General features: G+C 42.2%; 1 protein-coding gene across 3 annotated transcripts; it reads right to left on the bottom strand.

Annotated features, from left to right (window-relative positions):
- Positions 1-6,082: 6,082 nt before the first annotated feature.
- LOC131198399 (serine/threonine-protein kinase SBK2-like) lies at positions 6,083-14,588 on the bottom strand. 3 transcript variants are annotated; one of them, XM_058182994.1, is made up of 5 exons: positions 14,450-14,547; positions 14,057-14,115; positions 10,317-10,481; positions 9,070-9,272; positions 6,083-8,014 (listed from the first exon to the last, which is right to left on the bottom strand). In XM_058182994.1, the coding sequence occupies exons 3-5, from the start codon at positions 10,477-10,479 to the stop codon at positions 7,421-7,423; spliced, it is 960 nt and encodes a 319-aa protein (XP_058038977.1). In that variant the 5' UTR covers positions 10,480-10,481; positions 14,057-14,115; positions 14,450-14,547; the 3' UTR covers positions 6,083-7,420. The 3 variants fall into 3 exon arrangements, with proteins under 3 accessions (XP_058038977.1, XP_058038978.1, XP_058038976.1); XM_058182995.1 differs by having other exon boundaries at positions 14,039-14,115; positions 14,450-14,543; XM_058182993.1 differs by lacking the exon at positions 14,057-14,115 and having other exon boundaries at positions 14,450-14,588.
- Positions 14,589-14,856: the final 268 nt, after the last annotated feature.

Here is a 14,856-nt window from a genome sequence, read left to right as displayed (position 1 = left end):
GCTGCGCCGGTTGGAGGGATTGGGAGTGGGAGGCACCGTTTATCGGTGGTTCTCCTCCTATCTCTCCGACCGGTCGCAGTCGGTGTTGACAGGGGGGCAGAGGTCGACCCCGAGGCGCCTCACTTGTGGGGTGCCGCAGGGTCGATCCTCTCGCCTTCTGTTCTTTATCTACATGAAGCCGCTGGGTGAGATCATCAGTGGTTTCGCGTGAGGTATCAGCTGTATGCGGATGACACCCAGCTGTACCTTTCCACGCGGACCACCCCAACGGTTATCAAGTGCTGTCCCGGTGTCTGGAGGCTGTACGGGTCTGGATGGGGAGAAACAGGCTCAAGCTCAATCCTCCAAGACAGAGTGGCTGTGGATGCGGCATCCCGGTACAGTCAGCTAACCGCGGCTGACCATCGGTGGCGAGTCATTGGCCCCGATGGAGGGGTGCGCAACAAGCGTCCTCCTGGATGAACGGCTGTCTTTGGAAGATCATTTGACGGCCGTCTCCAGGAGAGCGTTTACCAGGTTCGCCTGGTGCGCCAGTTGCGCCTTTCTGGACCGAGATGCCCTGTGCACAGTCACCCACGCACTCGTGACGTCTCGCCTGGATTACTGCAATGCTCTCTACATGGGGCTCCCTTGAAGGGCATCCGGAGGCTGCAGTTAGTCAGAATGCGGCTGCGGGTGATAGAGGGAGCCCTCGTGGCTCCGTATAACACCATCCTGCGCAGACTGCACTGGCTACCTGTGGCCTTCGGGTGCGCTTCAAGGTTTTGGTGACCACCTTTAAAGCGCTCCATGGCATAGGGCGGGTTATCTGGGACCGCCTACTGCTACCGAATACCTCTCACCGACCCGTGCGCTCTCACAGAGAGGGACTCCTCAGGGTGCCGTCAGCGAGGCAATGTCGTCTGGCGACGCCCAGGGGAAGGGCCTTCTCTGTGGGGGCTCCCACCCTCTGGAATGAACTGCCCCCAGGACTTCGTCAGCTTCCAGACCTTCGGACCTTCCGCCGCGAGCTTAAAACATACCTATTTAATTGCGCAGGACTGAGTTAGATTTTAGTTTGTGGGTTTTAACTTGGGTTTTAATTTTTTATATTTTTAATTATTAGGCTTTTGAATAAGTTTTTTAATTGTTTTTAGAATTGTATTTATTGCTTTTAAATGCCTGTAAACCGCCCTGAGTCCTTTGGGAGATAGGGCGGTATATAAATATAAACAATAAAATAAATAAATAAATAAAATAACTCCTATATTATGATGTCACCAATAGAGTTTCTTATCAGAACATCCAAGAAGAGTTTTAGGTATTTGAAGTATATGCTATCTCTTCAGTGCCTGGAGTAACTGATTTTCTTTGTACAACTTTTTAAAAATAAGCTATATAGTGATTGTTGACCTTTTTGGTTATTCCACATTAAACACCACATGGTCCCTGCCGCTGAGTTGTTCATAAACTCAGATTAAAACAAAAGTCTTCTTTCCTTCCAATTTCCCCATTATGATTCAGGACAAATCCTTTATCAAATTAGAAAGGTTAGTCCATTGGCATCAGTTCAGTTATCAAAGCAGTATAAATATATTATGTCTTAGATTAACTTTTTGGACACTTTTTCTGTCCTGAAATGTTAATATTGACTATTGTGAAATGTATTGAGACTTCAGACATCCAGTCAAGATGGATACATTCTAATAACAATTATTAGATTGGTGAAATGAGGATAGGGTTTGATATCAGATTTCCCCTGAAGAACCAAGCATTGCTACATCCATTTAGATGCTACCTATGTTATGGCCACAAAATAAAGTTGAGAAGAGATTAAAAAGTTCTGGAAAGTGTTGCAGGGAAGGATATGTTGTCCTAAGTATATGAGGGTATGTGTGGTCATGATCTAACTCCAGGAGAGCAACAGTCCCTGAAATCTGCCCCAGCTATCAGATAACTTCATGATGCAATATTATGGCAGGCTGCTATTAGTTATAAATTTTATTTATCATGATTTCATAGGATATGTTGAGAGTATTTGACTTTGGTCATATAACAGTAGCTGACTCCTGAATCAAAGGTAATTGTGTTATTATTGGGAACACATCATGCTCTTGTCTAGAAAAGATATCAATGTCAGGAGAGATTTCTGTCCTTGGGGAAATTAGTTGAAACAAAAAATCAATGTATCTGTATTGGAGGTTGCATAATATTGAGCGTTTCTGCAATGTGTATAAAAAGAAGAGTTGGTCTATGCCAAAAGATTCTTATAGTGTAGGAATCTTGAAACATGCCCACTCAGAATCTTTCTGACAGCACTAGGCTGTGTCTTCATCACTCATTGGCTTTTCACACCTGAACTATCAATTTTCAAAAGAGTTTACAGGCAGAGGATTAGACTTCACCATCTGCCTAAACTTCAGCAAGATTGGCACACAGCATAGCACATTCAGTCCTCGTCAACAAAATTGTTATCACTTGACTTCAAAACTTGTTCAATCGTTTGCTTAATTGTAAGACATGGACCCATACTTCTCACTTTCTTTTCCTGGCTGCCCTAACCAATTTCAAAACAAATATCAAGCCTCCCCTGTAATACCAACAATGGGCAGATTCTTTTCTGCCCTAGACAGCTGGTTATCTTAAATCCAAAATTACCTACTGATATTTTTTTGTGTAAAAGCCAAAAGGGAAAAAACTACCACTGTCTTGGTAACAACAACAAAAAATCCTAACCTGGCCATATAAATGTATTAGTAGTAGATTTTCTGTGATTTATTTTGCTTTGAGTATAAATCTCCAAGCTTTGCTGATACTAATAATTATGGGGCTGACAGATGAATAACTCTTTATGTTACTTTTTCCTTAAGTGGCTGCCAGCCCAGCATTAGCCAAGAATATCTTTTAGAACATCTGAGATGTATTTGTATATGAAATACGTGGGTATGTAGAAAAAGAAGACAGCAAGAAAGTTTTAATTTTGCCACCTTGAGATATATCAGCCCTAAGAAAAATGCCTAAATAGTCAGAATTTATTTGCACATCTTGATTAATAAACAGGAGTTTGCCTTTAAAGATATTCGGGGCTGATTCCAGTTTGTCCTTCATCTAATTCATTCTTCATTTTGAAATGAGCATGCTCCTCAACGTGTATGCAGTGTTGTTTTCAATTGTTCAGTTGACCATTGACTTTTGATACAAGGCCAGGACTTTCCTGGCAGAAATTGCTTTTCCAAGTTCTTGAACCTCATATTTGTATTATCAACTATTGTACTTAGTCACCTTCTCTTGGCTTCTTTTTTGACTGATTTTTCAAAGCATTTGAATCTTCTCAGATGCTCTTACCCTTACATTATATGCCCCAATTATCTAGGCTTTAGCTTTAGCTTTATTAACTGACTTTGTCCGTCTGTCCGTCTCCCTCCCTCTCTCCCCCCCCCTCTCTCTCTATATATAAAATTACAATATAGGAAGGGTCCCACACCCTTGGGCCAGGGGTGAAATGCTCCAGTTCGGACCAGATTGGGTGATCCGGTAGCGATGGGGGTGGATAGTTCAAAGAACTGGTAGCAAAAATCCCTGCCCCCCCCCCCACGCCCATGCCCACCCAATCGCCCAGTCCCCACTTGCCTACTTGGCAGTTTCCTGCTTCTTTCAAGCTCGCTCACTGCCTTGGTTTGTTTTGGCTGCTGCAGTCAATTACATCAGTTAGCAACTCAATCTGCCTGCCTTCAATCCATCTCATTGGTGAGCAACTCAATCTGCCTACCTTGTCCCTTGAATTAGGTAAGTAACTGTGTGGGGGGAGCTTTAAAAAATAGTTAATTGGGATTTTTTAGGAGTTTTATTTTTTTTAGACATAGCAATTAACTTTAAATTAAAATATAAATAAAATAAAATAAAATATTTGTGCGGCTTTCTGAGATTTGGTGTGTTTCTGTAATGTTTCACTCTAACTACACAAATACACAAAATCTCACAAAGCTGCGTGTGACATTTGGTATGGGTGTGTGTTTGTGTGTGGGTGTGTGTGTCAGTTGTGTTGTGTTGTGTTATGTGTGTGTGTAAAGTGTGAAAGTTGGTTTTTGAGCTTTTTGTGGCTGTGTGAGGTTCCTGCTGTTGCAGGGGCCATTTTTGGTGAAGTGTACCTGCTTTTACATTGTGTGTGAGTCAGTTGTGTTTTGTGTGTGTGTAAAGTGTGAAAGTTGGTTTCTGGTACCTTTTATTGTTTTGTATATTTTGTTTATTATTTTTATTATTTATTCTTATTGGCCACGTCCACCCGGTCACCTGACCACCAAGCCACACCCACCAATTAAGCCACGCCCACATAACTGGTAGGGAAAAAGTTTTTGATTTCACCGCTGCCTTGGGCCTCCTCCCTGCCTTGCTCCACTTGTTTCTTCTGAAGATCACCTCTCTGAAAGAGAATGAATTCATGTTTCATATGGCTTTCCTGTACAGAAACTGCCTTGTGCCATCCTGGAAGCAGAGATCATTTTGAACCTGAGAATTGTGGCCACTCTAAAACTGGCACCCACTTCTGGGATGGCATAAAGCGGTTTCTCTAAAGGAAAGTCACTTGGTGCATTGGCCACTTCTCTTTTCGAAAGGTGATTTTCGAAGATGGCCTTTCTGAAAGAGCACCCAACCGATGTAACATGTGACCTTTTACAAAGGCTGTTTTACACCATTCTAGAAGCGGCTGACATTCTTGTGAGTTCTCAGAAGGAGTCCCTTCTGAGAGATCATACAAATGGCACCCACCTCCAGAATGGCATGAAGTCTCTGCAAGAAGATGGAACTTTGCATGACCTGGGTGTTGTTTTAGGAAAGTGTTCTATGGAAAAGGTAAGTGGAACAAAGAAGCCCAAGGATGTGAGATCCAGTGTGGGCAGGAAGCTGTGCAAGGGATGCCTCAAGGGATAGGGAAGCCGTGGGAGGCAAGGCACAGTCCACATGTGTGCTAGGGAGGTGTTGCAATGAGGGACTTTTTTGATAGCCTGTCCCCATCCCAAGATACCCTGTATTCCACTTAACGACCCATGTGGTCACTTAGCAACCACAATTGGGAGAGCTGGGTTGTGGTCATTAAGTGAGGTAATCATATGAGTGCCTCACTTAACAACTGCAACAATGTAGGACCGTAATTCCAAGCACAATTGTGGTTATAAGTCAAGAACCATCTATAGTGATGACCGATAAAATGGTTATTAATCTAACTAGTAATGGTACCTTCATTCTGATTTCAGGAAAGCAAATATTTGTGAAGCTATATAAACAGAGAGACCAGAAGAAGATAGACATGCCTGAATACATTTCCCCCACATCCCCCAGGAATGTGGTGAAATACTCAGAGGATACCATGAGTGTTTTACGTAACATTACTAACAAGGAGTATATCATACATCCAAAAAAAAAAAAAAGGTCTATGTTTGATTACTGGCTGAATGTTATTAAGGAATTGATAATGAAGGAAAACATTAAGAAATGTGAGTTGCAGTCTGAAATGACAGAGCCTAATCTATTATAATATTCTACAGGTAGTCCTCAACTTAAGACCATGATAGGGACAAAAAAAATCATCCTTAATAACTATCCTCGATTATTATCACTGTGGCTTGTGACTTTCCCATTAACTGTCTTGTCAGAAGTTGCTCGGAAAGATCTCAAATGACAAACGTGACTGCAGAATGCTGCAGCTATTGTAAATGTTCAATGGCTGCCAATTGTCCAAATTGTGATCATGTGGCCATGGAGATGCTGTGATGGTGTTAAGTGGGAGAACCAGTCACTTTTATCAGTTGTAACCTTGGATTGTTGCTAAACAAATAGTTGTTAAGTGAAAACGACTTATATTACTGCCTTCTTCCAATTGTGTTGCTGCCAGAAAGCTAAGAAAAGAACCAGGGATTTTTAAAAATGGTAAGCTATAAAAAGAGTTTGGGAAAAGACTCCAAGTGTCTTTTCAGAAAGGAAGGACTATAATAATTAGCAACAAGGCCAAACGAAGGAGAGCTAAAAATGTGAGAGGACAGGGATGAAAGCATTTTGTAGCTTGAAAGTCAAAGGAAAAGGGCTGAGCTTTATATTTTGACTCAGATTTACTTTAATATTGTCTCTCAGCTTCAAACTGATATAATATTTCTTTAAAATAATATGTCAGGCAGTAGAACCTGAAAAGAATATAAGCACCAATATATTGTTTACAATATAAATCTATACATTTTATTTACAACTATAAAGTTAACTGAATATTATCATAGCATTAAATCAGCTATATACATACAGTGTTAGAATCACAACAGCATCAATTTCAGGTCCTGAAACAATTTTATGCTCTCAGAAACTCTGGACAGTTTTGTCACATAAAAATCACAGGACTTCTTGCAATAAAACATCATTTTGCCATCTTTTAGTTAGATATGTCTCAGCAGATACTATAAGAAGGCTTTTGACAAAGAGCTATATAATTGTTCATTGATCATCTTTTTTTATATCCAGATTTCCTGGGCTAATTAAAAAAAACGTTCTTCACAACAATACAAATAAGTTTCTTGCATTTGACTGCTGTTGTAGGAAACAGGGTCGCTAATTTTTACCCCATTCATTCATAGGAAATTTTAAACTGACTCCATTTTATCTGATCCACAATGAAGGAAGGAAGCTATGACTTTTTCACTTGGTTCCTTTTAAGAAGTTTTAGGAATTTGAGGGATAATTCTTGATTAAGGAAAGTGTCATGCCCACCATAGTGTCCTGCCATTCTGTTGGAAGTGGGGGGGGGGAGGCTGGCTGGCATTTTCTCATGCTTTTGGTTTGATTGTAACTCCTTGGGAATTAGGGAGGGAGATTGTCTCCGGAGATGGAGCGGACTTCCCTCCCAGCCATCCTGACCTGACGGTGACCTGTTATCTGCCTAGCACCTCAGTTTCCATAACAACCTTGCAGCAACACATTGGCTGCTGGTAGATTGGGAGGTGGGGGGGGTTAGATTTCGGGAAACGAAAAAATGCTGATTGCATCACATGGGTTTTTTCAGATTTCGCCTTGCTTTTCTGCAATCACTTTCTCTCAGTAAAAGTTATTTTGATTGGATTTAATGGATTCAAAAGGTATTCTTTCTTGAAAGACTAGCTGAGGCAGGTCCTTACAGAAAGACTGAACTCAAATCTTTTGAAATTGTGATCTAGAAGAGAGGCAGGAGATTGGATAGCAATACTTCCAAGACTAACTCTCATAGGTTTTCCCTGAGTTGGCTTCTCCTTCCTTGCTCAGTAAGCAGCTTGTTTTGTCTCCTAGTCATCTTTTCTCTATTTCTCTGGCTTCACTGATTTTTACCAAACAAAATATCTTCATCAGGTGATGGACAACTTTGGTCCTTTAAAAGCTAAGGTGATGTTTCAGAGCCTCTTGTTTCTCCTGGCAACACTCTTGGTCTTTAGCATCTCCGGGTAGTGCCAAGCAGTTCTCTGTTGGGTCGGACACGACTCTTTACTTCCGGTAGCAACCAAGGTGTTTTGATGTAATTCATAATCACTTTGGCAGGGCTACGGAATGCTGGGTTAGGCGTCAGGAGCCCTTGCAACATTTCTAATGCTTGGGGAGTGAAACGTTCCCAATGGGCTGGGAGTGATACAAAACGGGGGCTACGATGCCAGGAGACAAAGCTGCGATAATACCGATCAGAGGGCACAGCTGTAAGCCAGGGGAAGTAGCCAGTTAGCACACAGAATAGCAGCACTCCGAGAGCCCAGGTGTCAAGGCTTGGCTGGGCTTCCAGATTAGCTTTGGGGCCCAGGATACACATTTCAGGTGCAGTATAAGGCAGACTTTCAGGCAAAGCCTTAATGGCTTGGCCCCTTGGGCAGCTCAGTCCAAAATCAGTCAGCTTGATACGCCGACATTCAGGATCACAGAGCAGCACATTTTCTGGTTTGACGTCTCGATGAATTAGTCCTTTGGATTCCATGTACTCCAGGGCACTTGCAAGCTGCAGGGCACAGCGCTTTACCTGTTGCTCAGGTACACCAACCTGGAAATAAAAGGTGATATTTGTAAGCCCCAGCCTCAAAGTTGTCCTAAAAATGAGGATAAATATCTGGATCCACTATCTGATCCTTTTGGACACTTAAGAATAATTAATATAATAATTAATTAAATTAATAATTAAAATAGGATTCTTCATGATCTTTGTGTACTTTTTAATTATGTTGTGGTTCTTTTAACAGCTTACAACTGATTTACCAATTTGATCTTTAAGGCCAGCAAAGGGGACACAAAGTCTTTTAAAGAGCTCACATTTCAGGCAGCTTTCCAAGAAATAACTTGAAACATAACCAAGAAGTGGAAAGCAACATAAACTTAGATTGTGTTCAGTGTCTATCACTTAACGCAAAAACAGTGTCTGACATCCAAAAGCTAGCATAGCATACAATTTCTGTCTCTTTCTAGTTATATATTTTCAAAATATAATAATTAGAACTATTATAGCCTTGGATAATAGAAAGGAGATGATATATAAAATATCTAAATTAACAGGAATAATTCCAATGTTAAAAAGAGTAATGAAAGTACTGTCCACATCCTCAAAGAGAAATCCATCTCTCTCCTCCCTCTCCCTCTCCCTCTCCCTTTCCCTCCCTCCCTCCCTCTCTTTCTCTCCCTCTCTCCTTTGTTCATCTCTCTCTTTCCCTTCATCTCTCTCTCTCTTTCCCTCCATCTCCCCCCCTCTCTCCTACTCTCTTTCTCTTCCATGTCTCTCTCTCCTACTGTCTCTTTGGGTTCAAGACCACAGTCCTGGGAGAGGTCAGGACGTCATACCTAGTACTACTATAATTCATCCCCACAATGACACTCAACTGAGAAAATTGGGAAGAGAGACACCAACCGGAGTTCCAATGGCTGAGTGTGGGCTTCAATCTCCCTAACACCACTGGCATAACAAAGTAACTTCGATAACAGCCTTTTTCCTTTTTGAAATATCTTGATAATGGATGACGGGTGTTGAAGGATGTTTTCTGCATGTTTCACTATTTGTCACCTCATCTATTTAGGTAGTACTGGAAATCAATTGTTGTAGGTACTTACCTTTGGCACCATGAGAGTGAAGAGGTCATGAGACAATGCCAATTCTTGTGCAAAGACATAGTGTTGGGGGGTTTGGAAGGCAATCCCAAGGGCAGTGGCAATGCAGGGGTGCGCCCCTAAAGTCAGTGCAATGCAATATTCACTAAGGAAATCCTGTAGCTCTGTATCTTTTTTATGTACAAATTTCAGTGCCATGGGGGTTCCTGAAAGAGAAGAGAGCTTGATTCATGAAAAGGAGAAGAAATCCAGTTTTCTAACTTCTCCTCATTCTAGTTTGAACTAGTTTGACATGCAGGTAGGTATGCATTTGATGTTCTTCCTTCATTTTATTCTCACAATTTTATAAAATAGGCTTGGCTAAGAGAAAATGATAATAGTATGTGGAAATGACCTTGGGAGACAGGAAGAACAGTTGCAGACTGGACAAGTGACATATAAAAGGTACCTCAGTCCACAGAAGAACTGGGAAGCATTTCAGAAGGATCTCTTTCTAGTTTTCTGATGAGTAAAAGGAGAGGAGGTGATAAGTTATTTCAGTCTTAACAGAATAGCAAAGTTGGAAGGGACATTAGAGGTCTTCTAGCCCAACCTCCTGCTCAACCCCATACCATTTTGAACAACTCAATGCCAATCTCTTCTTAAAGATCTCCAGTGTTGGATCATCCACAACTTCTGGAGGCAAGTTGTTCCACTGAATTAATTGTCCTAATTATCAGGAAATTTCTCCTTAGTTCTAGGTTGCTGCTCTCTTTGTTTCCATCCATTGCTTCTTGTCCTGCCTTCAGAGGCTTTGGATAATAGGTTGAACCCCTCTTCTTTGTGGCAGCCCCTGAGATATTGGAACACTGCTATCATGTCTCCCCTTATCCTCCTTTTCATTAAACTAGACATAGCCAGTTCCTGCAACTGTTCTTCATATGCTTTAGCCTTCAGTCCCCTAATCATCTTTGTTGCTCTTCTCTGCACTCTTTCTAGAGTCTCAACATATTTTTGCAAGACGTTAACAGAACAGTTGCAGTCTTACAAGATTCTGTTAATGTAGCCTTACAATAAAGATAAAATTAGTAGCCATACTCTTGTTTCTCAGTTTGGACTGATTAAAAGGACTAACAATAGCTGAATTTCTGCAAGGTCCAAAGCACTTTTGTTTTGCTTAAAATCATTTTCCAGATGTGCACAACCCTTACAAATTATTTTGGTTCATAGTCTTCCCTATTCCTTCTTTTGCCTTCTGAATCCAGACTCACCTTGGCGATGGTGGACTGCCATCAATACATGCCCAAAGGCACCACTGCCCAGCTCTCGAAGGATGGTGTAACTACTGGTTACCTCCACCTGAGGTAGGTTCTGAGCTGTCAGCTGCACCATCTCCTCAAGTCGTTTTCCAATGTCACCTGGAATTAGTTTCATGACTGCGGAGAAAGAGAAACATAGATACATTTAGAGAGGGCTTGGGCACCTTATTGTAATAAGTAGCACCTTATTTCCATAGGGCTTTCTTGAAGTTTGTCCTGCTAAGCACAAAAGAGGATTTTATTATTCCTTTGATTCCCTGGTTTTCATTTGGAGAAAGGATGTGGAGTAAATCTCACAAAAGAAAGAATCATTTTTCCTTTCATAACTGACTACTTTTGAAAGCCATTGGCTGCCTTTTAAAGATTTAAGTATTTTGATAGTCAAAGTTGCAGGATACAAAACAAAAATGGAATTATGTTGACCAAATACATAATATGCTTGATAGTTTTTCCCTTTTAGAGGCTTGTTATAAGATCATAGATCTGCTCTCGCCCTCTTGGCCTTCCGTAGGGGCCTTAACACCCGACTTTGCCAAATAGCTTGGGCCCTTATGGAGGTGTATTGTCCTGAGGACCCCATTTCCTTAGGTATCTTTTAGTCTTATTGTTAATCATTTTTATTTAAATATTTTACTGTTTTGTATTGTGGTTTTTACTTTATTGTAAACTGCCTAGAGTCATCTCTGGGTAAGATGGGTAGCGAAAGAAAGAAAGAAAGAAGGAAGGAAGGAAGGAAGGAAGGAAGGAAGGAAGGAAGGAAGGAAGGAAGGAAGGAAATCAGGGGTTTTGCAGATCATCTGCCAAAAATGTGCCTGGGAATCATTGCTTGCTGTCAAATATTGCTATACTCCTTCATAAATTTTAAGCAGCATGTGTGTGATCTATAAAATAGGAATGAAAGAAAACACACACTTTTTAAAGAAATAGAATGAATTCATTAGTAGAAAGTAAGAACTGTGGTGGATCTTGCAAAATAATGAAGATAATTTGATCATTCCCTTATTTCTCTGCTCTTCGGTTGAATTTAAAAGCTGAATAGTCCTCAATTTATGATCATATGTTCAGTCATCATTTTAAGTTACGACAGCACTGAATGAATGGTGGTTTTGACTGGTCCCTGGAATTCTAGCTATCCAAGCACTCTTGTGGTCACATGACTGTGAACTGGGTGCTTGGCAGCCGGCTCACGTTTATCCCCAGTTTGTTGCCCCATGGACACATGATTGCCAATTGCAACCTTTCCCACCTCTAGAAAGTCAGTGGGAAAGCCATCAGGGAAAGTCACAGGTTGTTGGAATAAGTCTCCCCTTACTCGTGGTGGCGCAATGGTCAGAATGCAGTACTGCAGGCTACTTCTGCTGCCTGCCAGCTGCCTGCAGTTTGGCAATTTGAATCTCACTGGTTCAAGGTTGACTCAGCCTTCCATCCTTCCAAGGTCAGTAAAATGAGGACCCAGATTGTTGGGGGCCATATGCTGACTTTGTAAACCACTTAGAGAGGGCTGTAAATGGTGGGTTGCTACCGGTTTGCCCCGGATCAGGTGAACCGGTCGCAGGGGCAGCGGGAGGTTCTGCCCACCCACCCGGATGCTTTGCCCATGAGTGAGTGCGCACCCATGAGCAAAGTGGTAGCAACAGGTTTTGAAACCCGCCTCTGGCTGTAAAGCACTGTGAAGCGGTATATAAGTCTCTGTGCTATTGCTACTCCTTTCAATTACCCTCCCGCCCCTCAACATTTGTGCTATGCTGGCTACTCGCACATTCCCAGATACCCTGCTCCAATTCTTGCTGCACCTCCTTGTACCCCAGTGAACCCTTGGATGCCTCATCAACCCTTGCCATGCCTCTCTCACACCTACCCATCTGCACATAGCCTTGCACATTCTATCACCTGGCAGTAGCCCTTGCCTGCTTGCTGGCCTACTTACAACTTTCTGCTGGCTTCCCTTATTTCGGTGGTTGTGTGAAACCAGCAGGAAGTTGCCTTGCTGAATAACCACAGGATTTAGTTAATGACAGCCACTGGGACTGCTTGGATTGTCATTACGTGGTGGCTCAGGGGCTAGGACGTTGAGCTTGTCGATTGAAAGGTCAGCAGCTCAGCGGTTCGAATCCCTAGTGCTGCCATGTAACGGGGTGAGCTCCTGTTACTTGTCCCAGCTTCTGCCAACCTAGCAGTTTCGAAAGCACATAAAAATGCAAGTAGAAAAAATAGGGACCACCTTTGGTGGGAAGGTAACAGCATTCTGTGTGCCTTTGGCGTTGAGTCATGCCGGCCACATGACCACGGAGACATCTTCAGACAGCGCTGGCTCTTCGGCTTTGAAACGGAGATGAGCACCGCCCCCTAGAGTCAGGAACAACTAGCATGTATGTGCGAGGGGAACCTTTACCTTTACCTTTAATGGCAATCCAATGTAATTGTAACACTTTACACTGACTTAAGAACTAGAACTCCAGTCATAAGTGATATCTAAATTGATGTGTACCTGATTGCTATTTCTACCCACCTCTGCCCCAACTCACACAGCGATATGGAGAATGAATGAAAATTGTTAGTTATCTGGGAATAACATTGTATCAAACACTGGGGAGAATTTTGTCATGTCCCTAAATCTGTGATGGCGAACCTATGGCACATGTGCCACAGGTGGCATGCGGAGCCATATCTGTGGGCATGCGAGCCTGTGCCCTACCTCAGCTCCAGTGTGCATGTATGTGCTGGCCAACTGATTTTCATCTGGTCCTGCCATGCTGCCCCTCCCCTCCCAGGTAGCCCATTTTGTATGCCAGGTAAGTACTGGGCTCACACAGAAGCTCTGGGAGGATGTTTTCAGTCTCTGAAGGGCCTCCAAGAGGGTGGGGAAGGCTGTTTTCACCCTCCCCAGGCTCCAAGAAAGCCTCTAGGGCTTGGGGAGGGTGAAAAATGGACCTTCTGCGTGGTGTGGGGCATGGGGGGGCATTGAATTATGGGTGTGGACACACACACACATGCGACCTCCCTGCGCTTCCTCTGCTTTTGGCACGTGACGGCAAAAAGGTTAGCCCTAATTGTCCTAAATGTTACATTGAGAACTAAAATGTGCTCGAAACTTCACTTACTGTTCGGCAAGATATTATGATATAAATCAGATTTACAGCTCTGGAAAACCACATATTATATTTGGAACACTTTTGTCTCCCTTCCACCAGCACTTTAAGGATGTATTCTTTAACCCTTGTTTGCATTTCTTTCTCACAACTGCCCTGTGAAGTAGATTACACTGAAATCAGCCCAAAATTATGCAGTGAATGTAATGGCTGCCAGGGGATTTAAACCTGATTCTCCAATCCATGCAGATTCAGATAGAATAACTGCATGAAAATAATCATGTCACTGTGCAGACATGTCCTATAGAGAACATGGGTATTTTGTCTTCAAATATAGCATTACTTCCTATTTACTCTCAATGTTCCTTACTTTATTCCAACATGAGAACTTGATTCCTCTTGGCAAAACTTCAGAAATGTCTACACCCCTGTGTTTACATAAGCAGATAAAGCAGATTCTAGACTGTGTACACACTGAAGGACAACCGGATACCCTTCAGTTTTAGCAGGTTCCAAAATAATGCAAGACCCAGAATGCTGGCCCAGATGCATAGAAAAAGTGGTGGTAAATGCTGGAGCACATACACTCAAATTATTAAGTACCGAATGCTTCTGCTGACGTGTAGAGTGCCTTTTTCCTCACAAAGCAACTGCAACCAATCCTATCAGAATTGGAAAAAAGTACTTTTAAAGCAGAGAATCTGGTTTATAGGCAGAGAGGTTTCACTTCTAATATTTCAAAGCTCTGACAGCAGATGTAGGGGATAACATAGAGCTTTTTCATTCACTACAAAAGCATGACAATGGGATTCCCCCCCCCCAAAAAAGCTGTATAAATTCCTTTTAAGTTCCAACAAATGCAGTTGATGCAAGAGAATAAGCAAGAGACATAGGAACTTTCAGTCAGTTGCACCATTTGGCCTGCAGTTTTATTTATTAATTATTGTAGATGCAATAATTAGAAACAATTTAAGTGTCTTAATAGCAGATCCTTACCTGCAACTCTGGAGCTGGAGCACATGTGCCTCTTTTCCATGTATTTTTTCTTATTTTGTTGATTAAACAGTCAATCCTGTCCTGTCTGCCTATTCAGTACCTGTTCCATGCAGATCCCTGTAGCACCTTTTATAGTAACTACTTCCCATATGATTTTGTCCAGTCACATTAATAGGGAACTGTACCAAACCACTCCTCTCATCTCTTCTCCACTCTGCCCCAAAAGGTCAAGACTTTGGAAGTCCAGGCAGTTCCATGGGACAGGATTAACAGCCACTTATCAGGTTATTTTTACTGCTGTTACCCAGATGGTTTCATACTTATGTGTACCAGATGTTCCTGGAAAGAAATGCTTCTCCTGTCTCTGGAGAACGAATGGTTAAGCTTCGATGAGAGAGTCTTGAGAC

Source organism: Ahaetulla prasina, chromosome 4 (genome assembly GCF_028640845.1).
Source record: "Ahaetulla prasina isolate Xishuangbanna chromosome 4, ASM2864084v1, whole genome shotgun sequence".
Taxonomy (NCBI): Eukaryota; Metazoa; Chordata; class Lepidosauria; order Squamata; family Colubridae; genus Ahaetulla; species Ahaetulla prasina.
This window is presented reverse-complemented; position numbering and strand designations above follow the sequence as displayed.